The sequence below is a fragment of the Perna viridis genome, chromosome 4 (assembly GCF_037379345.1).
Source record: "Perna viridis isolate PV_CMFRI_1.1 ecotype Kerala chromosome 4, ASM3737934v1, whole genome shotgun sequence".
NCBI classification, from domain to species: Eukaryota; Metazoa; Mollusca; class Bivalvia; order Mytilida; family Mytilidae; genus Perna; species Perna viridis.
In genome coordinates this window covers 42,513,865-42,529,196 of record NC_142448.1, presented here as the reverse complement: position 1 = coordinate 42,529,196, position 15,332 = coordinate 42,513,865, and the positions used below count along the sequence as shown (strand labels likewise).

General features: G+C 32.3%; 1 protein-coding gene across 2 annotated transcripts in view; it reads right to left on the bottom strand.

Annotated features, from left to right (window-relative positions):
• Positions 1 to 15,332, bottom strand: part of LOC148620158 (netrin receptor UNC5C-like) — a 43,059-nt gene that overhangs the window by 19,891 nt on the left and 7,836 nt on the right. For both annotated transcript variants that reach the window (XM_088580784.1, XM_088580783.1), the window contains exons 2-4: positions 4,002 to 4,370; positions 2,537 to 2,640; positions 87 to 273 (exon numbers count right to left, since the gene is read on the bottom strand). In XM_088580784.1, coding sequence (XP_088436910.1) covers positions 87 to 273; positions 2,537 to 2,640; positions 4,002 to 4,370 — 660 coding nt within the window. The remainder of the gene's footprint in view (positions 1 to 86; positions 274 to 2,536; positions 2,641 to 4,001; positions 4,371 to 15,332) is intronic.

Genomic DNA, 15,332 nt, shown 5'->3' with positions numbered 1-15,332 from the left:
TTGACTTTAAAAATTTGTAAGAAATATGGGGTATCTGTGAATGAAAACACCTTGGTTTTCATACTGTTAAAATAAATAAAACATACTATAAACTGTAAGTGTAGCTGAGTCACTGGTTCTTTTGGTAACAGTATTTCTAGCACCGCACGTATAATTCCCAGAATCCACCAGTTTGGTTTGACTAATCATCAAGTTGCCGTCATGTGACACTATATAGTTCAGTTTGATCAATCTTTCCTTGTCTAATTCTTCTCCATCTTTAATCCAGTAAACCTGCAAGGTAATTAAATTTTCAATATAAGGGGTTTATAAAAATTTGATAAGTTCTGAAATTTTCCATTCATGGAATTGAGCAGAGCATCAAAGTTTTCAAAGAAAACAGTAACCCTGCAAGGTTATTTAGATGCTCAGTAATTATGGCTTATAAAAATTTGATCAGTTAGTAGAAATTCATAGATTTTTTAGAGCATCAAAGTTCACGCTTCATTTGTCAAATTTTACTTCAAACAATTTGATTTAACATCACAAACCAAGATTCTCTATGACCAACAGTTCTACCACAGAATTTTTCATCAAATTATAAAGGGCAATTGGCAAATAATACAGAAAATACAATTCAGCATACTATAACACTTTTCTGTTGGTGCATAAATACCTGTTTACATTCGGAACAGTTCATGTGGGAGTTTCTTCCCTATACTGACAGTCTCATGTGGGAGATTTTTACGTAAAAGCAAATTTTTTATGTAAAAATTTGATTATTACAGTATAGTTATTATAACCATGATAACCAAAAACCTCCCACAAAACTGACATTATGTGGGATATTCTAAATTTTTCATTGATTTTGTAGGAGTCTCCCCCTAGTGTGGGAGGGTTAAGAGGTGTGTACATATGAAACCATATTTATAGGTCTCTAGTCTTCAGTACTTTATTAAAATTTTGTCAAAGTGAAATCAAGCAAATTTTACCTGCTTGTTATCTGTAAGGTTTTAAGTCCATGATAAATATCTTAACAGTTCAAATTTTCTACTTATTTTGTTGAATCAGCAAATTGTGGTAAAAATTTCAATTATGCTTTGTACTAGCACAGCAGTTAACAACTGTGCTCAGAAAAAAGCAGAGGCAGCAAATTAAGCACACAGACAACACTCACAGAAACTCTCTTGGCTTATTGTAGACAACAATTAGTGATTGTTCAAGTATTAATAATTCAGAAATTTCTATGAAGTTTTTCGTACTGTGAAAATGTGAAAGGGATATTATCACAATAACTGAAACAGCCATTTTAATATAAATATAGCAACACAGGCCTGGATGTTTCAATAACAAAACTGCAGATTTGGTTCAATATTATGTATTCTGAATTTACATGCTTCAATTGGAGTAGCAATGTCCACATTTTTGGTAAAGCTTTTAAAAATCAGATAAAGATCTTTTCCTGGGTGTTCCTGTCATGGCATGGTACTAGTGTTATAAGATTACAAATCTCTATTGTTTTAGAAATCAGTAGGGACAGAGTTCAATTCCTACACTGTTTCAAAAATTTAGGGTTTTGAAAGTGTGAAAGGTAGTAAAAGGTTTGATTGGTACAATCTCATTATCGTGTCGTTCAGTCAAATGCTGTCAACTGACAGACAGTGAAAGTGAGATCCTCCTCAAGCAAAATATTTCTAAATATGACTTGCTGAAAGTAGAAACTCCTATCATACACCCATGACCTTAAAATTTTGCTTTGGAGAAATTAAAGTTTTATCTTCCAAGACACCGTGACAGCTTAATTGGACCTATACATTTTTGGAACAACAATTATGAATGCCTCTTTTCATAAATTTTTGTAATTTAAAAATTTCATAAATTTATCTCATAATGGTGCAATTAAAACTAACTTTAACTACAAAGTATACAAAAATTACCCAGGGTATAATTTCTATAGAAGAATAGCGAAGAAGTCACTCATGTCAATAAATCCTCGGAAATAATAGATTAATAACAGTAATTACTTAGTCACCTGTAGAATTAATTGACTCATCATAAAGGTGTGTTTTAAATAAGAAATCATTATCACAATTCTGATCACATCCTGCCAATCTAAAGCCTTTATGTTGTTGAAATGAAAAGGAATCACAATAGAACAAAACCAAACAAAGATAAAATACCAGTAATTGTTGAAAAGGATTTGATTTTGGCAAAAAAAAAAAAAAAAAGCCAGAATGATTCTGCAATTATTTCTTTCCATACGATCATTCCTCAAACGGACATTGACGGTTAGATCCTACAGAATTTTCAGTGTATAAAACTAACATGTGAAAGTCCTATCAATTTGCAAAATATGCACTTTAACATTTTGTTTGAAGACATTTGAGAAATTAGATTCTTATCCATGTAAATTAGTATCATTTAAAGAAAAGGAAGTCTGCTCAAGACTGGAACTGTAACAAGCAAAATTTTTCTCTGTCAAATTTCTACCACTGCTGTTGCATCTAGATTTTATGGCAAATACTTATATTTTTCATAGGTTGGAATATTTCTTTACCTCAGGTAATGGTCTGCCCTCTGGTGGTAGACACTGCAGAACAGCAGTTTGACCAAGTTCAGCACTCACAGATATAGGATGTCTTTCAAATTTTTTCTTCAAGTCTAAAATATGGAGAAAATGATATGACAACATTTATCCAGAACAATGGTAACTTACTGCTGAAAAAATCATTAAAGGTATTAGGTTTCTGTTTATATATATTTATAGAAGTACATGTACTTTAATTTAACTTCCTATCCATTTTGATAACCAATGCATATGGTAAACATGCATGTATACATTAAGACGAAATATTTTAAGCAGCACTCCAGATAAGAATCATGCAAAACGTGACTCATGGTTGGAAGCCTACATATTTTTATTTTCGATATTTTGTTTAAAATGTTATAATAAACAGAAATTAACATGTGGTTTCCATATAACCCTTGTTCTTAGGAGATGACAATTATACAGAATGTACTGTAGAATTCAAAATAACGGGAGATAACTCTGTAAATGACACTAAAATACAAAAAAAATGTTGGATTTTCAATGTGGATTATCTCCTAAAAGCTGGCAGATTAAAATTAATTATTAAGAATTTCATCATATAGACCTATAATGCAACTTAGTAACAAAAATTAAAATGTGAAGCCTTTTTTAAGGTGTATCACACATTACAGAATTTGCATGGTTCTAAAAAAGACTACTACTTAAATTCAATAACTATGGTTTTAAATGCAGTGTGCAACTGCTCCACCCAGGTATCATAGCTGTTAAACCTCAAGTTTTATATGAATGAGCAATGATAAACAAAGACAATTTTCCTTAAGTTAAAACCAGCAAGAATCAAGTGCACCCTTCATACATTCTATAATTAACTATGCTACAGATGCTCCACCATTGTACTGCTGTTCCGATTTACCCTGTTTATACCACTGTACCACAACAGGTTAGTGTTACACTGACTAAGCAAAGATTATGAAAGAACTGTGCTAGCTATTAATGATATAAAGATTATTTTATCATTCTCAGAGCCTTAATGCATTCTATACAAAATCAATGGAGTTTACCGAGACAGAAACGTGGATAGTAATCTTCTGATCAAAAACTATGGTGTTACCCCCTGTTATTTATTTAACTGTGGTAGTCGTGGATCAATGGTAACAAACATACTAATCATATTGCAGCACAAATAAGCTAGACAAGTTTGCCTGATCCCATCATGTCTAAGTTCTTTACTATTGAATTAATTTGAAGTGTCCAAACAATGGCTTTTAGGAAGAGATCTAAATTCACACCAATAAAATTCTATATATCGTCTTTTTTTTTTATATCACTTGTGTCACTTTTATACTGTGGGTGTAATGTCTTGTGAGCTTTCCTCCACATATTTATTTTACCATTTAATGAGTAACAAAAAAGTTGGTCTGACAAGAGTATCCAAACACTGACAATGACTACATTTTTTTTGTAAACTTACATGCAACTTCGACTGTTCCTCTACTGCTTTTAATTTCTCCCTCCTCCTCCAACATCTTTGCTACGGTGTAACCATGGCATTCACACCAGAAATCATTGCCTCCATAGTATTCCTTAACTTCCTCTCTAGTGACCTCTAGTGTAGATATAACAACCTTGACACCCGAGTCAGGGTCCACTTCCTCTTTTTTCCTCTCATGAAGCTGCCACTGTCCAGAACATCGATAGCCGATTCGTACCACATTTATAGCCTTACACTGGATGATGATTGGTTGGTTTTTGACAATGTAGTAATGGTTCTTGGGTTCCTCAATGAAAATTGGTTCGCGGGAATTGCCTCGGTTGCTCAGTAAGGCTGTTTTTCGTAGGTCTGAAAAAGGAAAATAACAGAATATGTGATGTATTAAATACAGAACAAAAAAAAATTAATATTCTTTTTTATATCATTTCATGCATTTTCCAACATACACGCAAGTCTAAATTTTAAGAGAATTCTTTTTTTTTTCTTTTTTTGCATCTAAATCTACATTATTTACTGGGTTTGAGTATTATGTAGCTCAAGTGCCTCAAGTAGAACTACAAAGTTAAAAAATACTGTTCAAGTTGTTATGAAGAGTTGCAAACAATTTTTTGCAAACAATTTTCTCCTTTCTTCAGGAGTAAGGTTGATGACCCTCATCTTGACACACAGATCAGAAAGTTTAGAATGAATAACCCACCAGGAACAGCATCTAAGATGATGATGTATAGTGCGTCATAAAAACACTATGGTTTGCAACACCAGATTCAACAATAATGTCCAACTGAGACTACAATTTATGTTCAACATTAAACTGCCAAAAAACTGCATTCTGAATTCAACTGAACCTACTTGTAAACATTTTTTTTCTATGGAGAAATGGATGTCACTTAGCAAAATGAAGTTTCTTTTATCAATTACTATTGCAGGTGTAAAATATTTTTCCTTATACCCTTTTTTTCAATTCACTTAATTTGAGATTTGCATTAAATTAAATAATTACAGTAAAGCATGTTTAAGACCTGAATGGAGGCAGACCATAAAATTAAACAAGTACCTAAAGGATGAAAAACTAAGTGTCAAAACCAACTTGGCACTATTTACCATGCATCAAATACTATGTGGAATGTGCACTCTGATTGCAAAGTGTTGTTGAAGAGAAGTCTTCAAGTCTTTAAGCAGTGGTAAAAAATAATAAATACAAGTCAGTAGCCCAGACCATATTTTTGTTTAATATTTTCTATTAGTTTAACTAAATTTTATCCAAAAGTTTGGTAGCCCAGCTCAAAATCTAATAGCCATGGTCTCCTGGGCGACTACTAATTTTTATCCCTCCTTAAGAGGATAACATATGATTTTGAAGGGGGGGTGGGAGAATTTTAAAATAAATATAAAAAATGTACAATGTATTTTAAATCACCATGATCAAAACATTATGCTTTTACATATATGAATGTGAATAATTTGATTTGATTTTTGTGAAAAATAAATATTTTAACCATTAACATGGTGAAAATAAATTTGTTGATAAAAAAAATCCTTCAAGCCTCCCCCATAATATCAAATAGTCCTCTCGAAATGTAACACTCTTTCATTGTTTAGTATGTATGTGTGTCATTTGTAACTAAGTGTAGTTAATTAAATTCATTCCTTTATTGTTTAGTCATAGCATTAAGACATACACATTATTCTATAAATCATTTAACAATCTCTTCTGAAAAAATATTCAAAAGAATTTTGTTCAGTTAATAGCAGAAGTTCGGTTATAAAATTTTAGAAATGTGACACATAATCACTATTTAAAAAAAAAAATTCTATAGTTCACTTGGCAATTTCATGTGAAAAACATTACTAAGAATTTTCATACAACTGCAAAAGAATTTGGTGGAAGTGTAATGGTATGATGCTGCCATTGCCATTGTCTTTCTTGTCATCTAATGATATTCATTTAATTACAATAACTTGAGAAAAACACATTGTTCCAAGGAATACAACAGAGGGTCCTATATTACTACTGGTAGTTCGGAAGAAAAAACTTCGAGATTGTAGTGTAAGAGATCTTTTGCCCCTAAATCTCAGTCAAACATGACTTGTACAGTGTTTCATCAGGAAACAAATGTTGTTTACATTTATGGTCTAAATATAGAGTTATATACCATATGAGATAATACCATTCATTTCTAGAATATTAAACTGTTGTTTATCATAGTATATTAATGACCAGTCACAAACTGACCCTGAGACCAGGTGGTCATAGTACCTGACCATTTAACTATGTCACTTCCAAGGACTAGCACTATCATAATTAGTACATGTAATCTCTGTGTTTTGGTTACTGTACTATTCAAACTGAAAAGGGGTTAAAAGGATGACAGTTAACAAATTAAATAACACCCCAGGACTTGGTCTCCATTCATATATGCATGTAGCCAAATCTTGAGTAACAAACATCAAAGATTTATTAAGGCCAAATCAAGTTAATTTGTAGATTCTCATCCACCAGCAACTTAAAGAATTGGGCAGGTGGCAGGATTTTATTTTTTTATTTTTCAGGAACTGCAAAATCTGAAAATATTCATAGAAATCAAGGAGTTGTACACTTTCTGAGATAGGGTGGGTGTCAGAATCTACAAATTAACTTGAAATGGCCTAATGGTCCAAGGCAATAATCTTCTCCACTTAATCAAATCCTTGTTAAAGGAAATTTATCTATCCCTATTATAATCTTGACATTATTAAACCATATGAATTGTAATTAGAAACAATAGATGGAATCATTTCTGTCAAGGTTGCTGGGAAGAGATGGCTAGATATTGCACACCTGGGCAGGTATGTCTAGGTAAACTTGTTGACACCTGATAGCAGCTTGTCACCCTATGAAGCCTTTTAAGCCTTTATTCTTTTGTTTACATAATTAAAATCCTCATGAATTCGGTAGTTTGTGAAGTTATGTTACTGATACCCAATGTGTATTATCTAATCGGCTCTCATAAATTCAAATTTTTTGGGGTTTCCTTTTTTTAAAAGATCAGTAAATGTATCATTCAGTAATTTATGATGCTACTTGGTATTGTCCCGTTTAAGACCTCTTCTAAGTCTGTGACATTTTGCATAAGATATCAGTAAGGTTATTAGGCTTTTATCAGGTGCTTCGTTGTATTTTATGGTCCATAAATTGTATACAGTCCATATCTAAAATTAACAATTGACCATTTACATACAGGTAATTTACAGCTTTATTTCAAGATACTGCTCAATGAAGAAAATATCCTGGGAAAAATACATATCCTTCTAACAATTTCAGCAAAAGACAGGTTTTCTCTTAAGAATAAGGTAAAGTGCACTGAAATACCATAAACATCGAGGAACATGACACTCCATCAAGTATTACTGTGAAATACCCATCAAACAAATGACCATGTCATCTTGTCAAGGCCCTGGTCATAAAATAAACTTGGTTGAAGGGAACTAAAGAAAGAACAGTGATAATGATGCTATGTGTAAATCAACACCTAACCATTACACAATACTTTAAAATACATGCATCTCGCCAATACACACATTTTGTAAATAATATTATTTATCATTTAGATATTACCCTCACATCAATTAACAGGAAACTGTGATACACTGATAACTATTATCTATTAATTGATTGTTTGTAAAGATAATGAATGCATGACCCAGACATCAACAACATCAAAGCTCTGAAGCGATTGACCATCTGTAACCCAGCTGATCTATCTCCAGTGCCCATTGGTCATCTACTGATTGACAATGTATCTGTTTGTACACAATACATTCCATTGATCATCAAGGGATTTTACTAAAGAGGAGATAATTAACCATATCAGAATAGTAACCAAACCATAATTACAAGCTGGGGTTGACCAGACACCTTTTAATATAACTGTAATTTGCACCCAAATCCTGAATGTGGATGTTGTTTGGGACACTAGTATTTTGGAAAGAAGGCAGTACATCTTCGAAAATCTACAACAGTTATTCTACTGAAGTCAATATGACCAATACTTGTTTTCAAATGAAGTGTCAACATTGTAATGAACAATGGTCAGTTACATCACTGACAAGTTTTGAAATGACAGAATATTGAACATCTGAACACCAGTTATATTGGAATAAATGGTAATTAAGAGGAAATCCACCAACATTTAATATTTCAGGGTTTCAAAATGTCATAATGTACAATGTGACAGAGCTATGGAAATGACTGACATTGATTGTTTAATATATATCCTGCCAGCAACATCTGGAACACTAATCCTATACAAAACCATGCACAACTTAAGTAATAATATTGTGGGTCTGTGCCAAGGAGATGATTTAGCTAATTACTAAAACATTTTCTGGTAAAATTTTGGTTTCGTAACTCAAGTCCAAGGAAATCGAGGATTTTCCAATTTAAAAAGGGTGGTACTGATCTGACAAATGCACCCATTGCATAGCTTCAACTCATGTGTACATTCAACCCACAATTTAATAAAACCTACAGTTGTTAAGTACTAAATGTGTGCATTATAAGTTATGTAACCAGAAATCTAACCCAATCTTTGGCTTAAGGCAACAAGGTTCACCTTCTTGGAATTAAAAATGCATTATCAAAAGAAATGGCAAAAAAAAAAAAAAGAGTACACACGCAGTCAAACAATAATACCGGGAACTTTCTTACTGGTCTTCACTTGTCCAAAACATTGATATAAGATCTAAGCAACCATGAAGTTTCACTTAAAATTTAATCAACTTGTTTATAACGCTGTCAATAAGTTTTGAAATTAATTCTATTTTTTATGAATCATATGACCAATTCTGAGGGGCTTTTCACCCTTGTTCTAGATCTTGACATTGCTAGTGTCAGGAGAAAATGTCATGATTCTTATCAGCTGGTACTCAAAAAGTTAAGTGAAAAACTGTCCTAATCTTAAGATACACCTAACAGTACTTTGAATGTATATATTCACTGCAGAGAAATACTAATGGATTGGGCAAACTGTAAGCTTATCATTCAATAACAGATTTAATCCCATTACAAACATCTAACTACTGTTTATCAACATTTAATCCATGGCAAGATGCCCTTAGTAAATGGGTCATCTACATGATAATGCTTGCTACAGAACTAGAAATTCTCATAGTATTATACATAATTTTACAATGTGTGCCCCTCCAAAACCACTCTGCTCAGAATACAGTCTATAACAATATGTACAAATCTCATTTTGTGTACTATTTATGATAAAAAAATTGGGGTTCCATATTAACATGTATCAGAGGTTCATGTATATCTGTATTTTACCATGCTTACCAGCTGGTGATTTTGTAAAATGTGTACATGCACATGTATCTAACTATGATTGAGTTAAGTGACCTTGTTTGCCAAGCCATGTATTTACAGGCCTTTCACTACTTGACAGGGTTTGCTGTAAAAAAAGTCTATCTTTCAATAAAAAGGGACTGTACCCCAGTACATTATCTCAGTGACAATCTAAACACATTCTTCAAATACCCTAAGAATGGTTAGCTTTGACCTAACGATCAGAGTGCCCCAAGTAAGCCTTGCATCATTACCTGACCTAATATAACCAAGACTAATCTACAATGGAGACTTGAGGTTAATGTCATTTAAGTTCCAAGACCTTAAATTGAAGGTCTTGTTATCCTAAAGAATGAGAATTTTATCCAACAGATAAATAACACAAAATGATGTATAAAGGGAAAATTGATTGTTTTCAATACAATTAAGGCAATTGTACCCCGTCAATTCAATTTACAAATTATTCCTCCACTGAAGTATAAAATATTTCTGTTTCAACCGAGACAATATGGTGACAAGGGACTTAAGCCTACAGACTGTACCGATCTATATCTGTGTATATTATCAGACTAATCTGATTACAGCCATCTCTTCATGATAGGAATGACAAATATTACCCTAATAATACTTTCTGTTTTTATTCTTCTAATGCTTTATATAAACATTAAATATTTTTCCTATTAAATAAAGATTTAAAAGATTTCATTCTTTTGTAAAATCACATTAACTGTGATCACTTAATTAAATAAAATCATCAGCCCTGTACATGTAGTATTAAGCAAAGAACACTAGACATTTCAATACAATGGTAAGATTTTGGAGGAATGAGTAACTCCATGGGCAATGATACATCTTTGCAGTAATTACCATATAATAGATGAAAGTGTACAGAAAAACCTGTCTAAACCAAAACATTACCAATTTGAAAATTTGTCTAAACCAAAACATTACTAATTAGAAAAAACCTGTCTAAACCAAACCATAACTAATTTGAAAATTTGTCTAAACCAAACATTACTAATTAGAAAAACCTGTCTAAACCAAACCATCACTAATTTGAAAACCTGTTTACACCAAACAATTTTACAGTCCTTTTATATCAATTCAACTGTACTTTGAACCTTGATAAACCAAACACCTGGCTTAATTGAACTTAAGTCCAAAGACAGTCCGAAAGGGGTTCAGTTTAGTAAAGTTTCACTGTATATTGTCTGAGCATATTAACCACAAAACAATTGATCATTTTCTTGATCTAGAAACAGCCTTAGAGTTTAGGTTAAGAAAACTAAACTATAAAACTTGATCTTAAAAAAAAATCACACAAAATGGTGACATCAAAAACTCTTTGCAAATTTTCAACACCACTGAAGCACAAAAATCCTTTTTTATACCAGTAGTTAAAAGGTTAGGAAAGCTCTGATCTATCACCTGAAGAAGATCAAAGGATTTTTTACCTATAGTTAACATATCCCATGGCAAATCAGGATGGACCTATCTTGTAAGTTCAAAAGCCAATAAATAGCCATAAAATTGGTTAATCGAACTGTAAAGTCACTTTTCTATTAACAACCATAGCCTCAGTGTATGGGGATTATGTCATGAACAAGGGACGGGGACGGGTAACATCGTTGTTACCTCAAATAATTGATAATTCCTTATTTCTTTCTCCAATAATTTTGTTTTATTAGTTATTTTTTGCTTCGGGGTGCTTGTTCAACAAAGGACTAACACTTTGCTATACAGCAATAAAATTTAACACATAAAATTTCCCTAAAACTTAAATCCTCTTAATCTGGTTGAAAATGGTCTTTTTGTCAAATTGATGATTTTTCTTTGTAAGATATTCAACCTAGAGTACAAGTGCTAAAATTGACACAAAGAAGCGAGTGTTTTTACTTTGAAAATGGATGTTAATGCTTTCACAAAAACAAGCAATTAAGTTTCTTGTTAGGGCTTTTAAAGGTCAAACACATTTGAACATCAAAATCTAGGCAGGTCTCATGTAAGTCCACAGATACTCAGTCTCTTCTTAAACAACTGTTTGAAATCTTGGAAAAAAACAAAAATTTTAACCATCATTATCACCTTCACCCCCCTCCTTTTTTTAATCAAACAAGCCAAAATTTATCAAGATGCATAACATCATATAAATAATAAATTGTTAAATTGAGAAAAATGAAAACTGACAATCCTAATGTTTGTGCTTATATTGATGTTGTCATCAACTATTAGGAACATAATTTTAATTAGACCAAGATGCAATGGTTTATCAGATCCATGCACAAGTTTATCAAGAAGGCATGTTCAAATATAAACCCCTACAATTCAAACTTCCTTACAACAAGATGCAATTCAGATAACTAACTTGCATATATATATATTATTCAGAGTTCACTTTAGACAGGTTCTACTGAAATGTATCTGTAACATACAACGGAATTGAGATCCAATATTAGTGACTGGTGACCTGTTCAGTAGGCCTACATTACAGTTCAATAATATCCCATGAGACCTGTAATGATATCCCAAATTAGAAGCCCAGTATGGTCAAATCAATGAGCCATTTGACAGGTCAGTGATGTTGAAATTGATAAAATCTGACCACTTTTACTGATACAACACAGGTGCAATGAACAATTACATTGATTAATGACTGGGCAACATGAAAAATGGTGATCATAACTTTCAGGGTACAAAGAAAGGGGTATTAGTATCTTATTACCCTGAAAAGTGAAAGAAGATGACAGGGTATAAAATTTGAAGTTTACATTTAACAGATCTTGGATCAACAGAAAATAGCTATGCTAGCCCCACCTCCCTTGGGAGTTATGGTAAAGATCAACCCATGCTCTTTCAATCTGAAGTCATTTGTCTCTAAGACTTAATTAGCATTATATTACAATTTAGCAAGGATGGATACATACAAAATTACATTAAAGAGCGACCCAAGGGAATAAGTAAGGAATGGACTGCATGTATTCCCAGATACTTTCAGTGTCATATGTTGAAAATGCAAGACTGACTCACACTTTGTAAAATAATGTCAGTTGAAAATTTATGCAACAAGTACAAATAAACTGGGAGTAAATCAATGTAAATTCCATTACACCAAGATACATGTATCTGTGAAAGGATGAAGTCGGATTTAGTTCCAAAAGTATATGAAATGTTATGTGCACTTTTTTCATAAATTAGAAAAACCTGTATGTACATGTACAAATGTTACTACCCTGGTACCACTGGTCATAAAATAGGTCTTTCACCTTACAAAGGACAAATTAAAATAATCTGCCAAATAAATACCTTACAAATCACCTCATCCATCCTAGTGTAAACTTTGGAAAAAAGAATAAAGTGTAAAATAGCATTGAGTAAACATAGAAGCTAATCTCATATACTTTTACAGTATAATGGGGTCTGTACTTTATGTTCAATGGAAGATGAACAAACATGAAGTGAATAAACAACTATCAGTTTTCTAAACAATTCAAGCAGAGAGCAATCTACCAAGTCACTGAAGTCTATCATAATGTTTACATTACTTTTAGCTAAATAGGAGAAATGATGTGGAGAAAATATTCAATTGAATATTTAGACAATTTCAGTATATTGCGAATTATAGACATTATAAATGCCTTGAAGTAATGTCAAATCAATTTCTAGGCCTACAGTGTCCAGTGTGACATTGACCATACAGATGGACAAGGCTGATAGATATGTCAAGACGAAGATACGGCTTGTACTAAGGGAAGTAATCTGACTTGACAAGAAAAATATTTTCGTATGACTAATATTGTTATTGTACCCTTTTTCTGGTAAAAAATAATGATGAACATTGTCAATTCATAACAATATGGCAGAATATGTAATTGTTTGCAAAACACATAGGAAACATTAAGCTCTGCATTGGTATAAGTTAAAGGTAGGTACATGTAAACTGCAAAAATCACACTGTCAGATGAAATATTTTTAATTAATTTAATCCTAAACAAACCCTCCCCCTATTTTATCAGCCATGATTTGAATTTAATGCATAATACCTAATCATGGGTTTATAGCCACTGCTGTAAAATGATGAGTATTTAACCAAACTATATCAAACACTGGGCAAGATATTTGTACACCTGAGTTTCTCTATCATAAAGACTTTTGAACAAATACTGATCCTAATACAAAAGTACACAATCAAGCCCTGATTGTTATCACTAAACCACATGGTAAATAAGTCATATCCCCTACAGGTGAAATTATGTACTTGATAGCTGCTAATATATACCTATAACTCATCTTATTTAGGAATTTCCTCTATAATACCATAAAATACTATAATTTTCAAATTTTATGGTACCATTTAAGAGTTTTGTTATATTTACAATATGGACACAAGGCCTGAACACCTGAGCATTGATCTTTCATAATGTTATCACATTCCACAGGTGGGCAAAAGCAACTCCTTTCTGGACTGATAAGGGGGTTAATATACAACTATCTCCAAAAGCAAACTTTCCAAATATGTACAGCTTAAAGAAAAATCCATTAAGTTACTAAGTGTCTATCTTAAATTCACTGCTAATGGATTGTTATTGTCAAAAGAAAGAAAAACAATTGTATTCATATACAGGATTGTCAAAAAACTTTGGCTGACTACATGTACATGTATAAAAATCATGTAATAGACTACATGTATCTAACAAATCTTTATATCCAGATACATGCAGCTACTAAAATAAAGCTTTGGTTTCAAACAGATTTCTGAAAGCCTGTGCCCAGAATTACATGTACTTATTCAAAAGGGTGCCTTTCATAAATACAAGCAATAATTTCTTGGATGAAAGATGTTGGACTTTCAAGTAATTCAGGAAACTTTGCCTTGGGTGAGACAGGCAAGAAATACCCATTATACCTCTCCCTTGTGTATGGGTGTACATTATGTAGTGTATGCACATTCAAAATGTAAGAATGCAGACTTAAAATTACAGGGTTGAACACAGTGCTGGTCAAGCAGGCAATTTTGCCAAAACTGCACTGATCAGGAGTGAAGTTTACTTGACCTTATATGTTGAACAAAATTATGTGGCCCTGCAGGCAAACTCTCTTGGACTTAGGCGCCAATCAGGAAATTTTCTTGCAGCAGGCCAGTCCTATTTTTTTACCCCTGTTCTAGAAAAGACAAGTCTCACCATATCCTGTCTGTAACATGCAGGAACCTAATATCTTTGAAATGACAGAAACATGAGTGAATATATCATAAAGGTCGTAGTACTGCCATGTTCTATTATTTCTATACCAGCACAGGAAATGCTTGAATAGAATCATATTGACAAGTTATCTGATTCACATAGACACTATGGTGAACCTTCCCCATCACAAATCCCAGGCATGTGTTCTTCATCAGCAGAAACATACATGTGACTATGATTTAGCCAAAGACAATTGTTGAAGACAGTGGTATTAGGATCAATTTGTTCTTGTGATCAAAGAAAATGTAATCTTCTGTGAATGAACAGCTGTCCTGTTAAAAAATCACTAAAAACTGTTACCACCTTACTACAGTATAAACATCTTTCAAATCTATAAAACTGGATACAAAATCAATTCTCTCAATATTGCAGTATAGTATTTTATCACTATTGTATTTTTCTAAAATTCTGGTGCTTCAATGCATTAATATCTTGAACTAATATCGAGGTTGTATCATCTTCTTATCTCAATGTAGAAAAGATAGGAAGAATTCTGATCCAAGTCCCAAGGTTTTAAGCATGGTTAAACATATATAAAATACAAGAATTATTAGTTTCATATCTTGCAAGATACCATTGTCAAACATTAATATATTTCATTTCCCAAGAGATGATTGTGTAACTTGATTAAAAAAATCTTCTAGAGAAGCAAATGAACTGGTTCAATGAGTCATGGAGCTGGACCTTAAACAATAAGTGATTTTTATGACCTTTTTCTTTAAGCTGAAGTAATAATTCCAA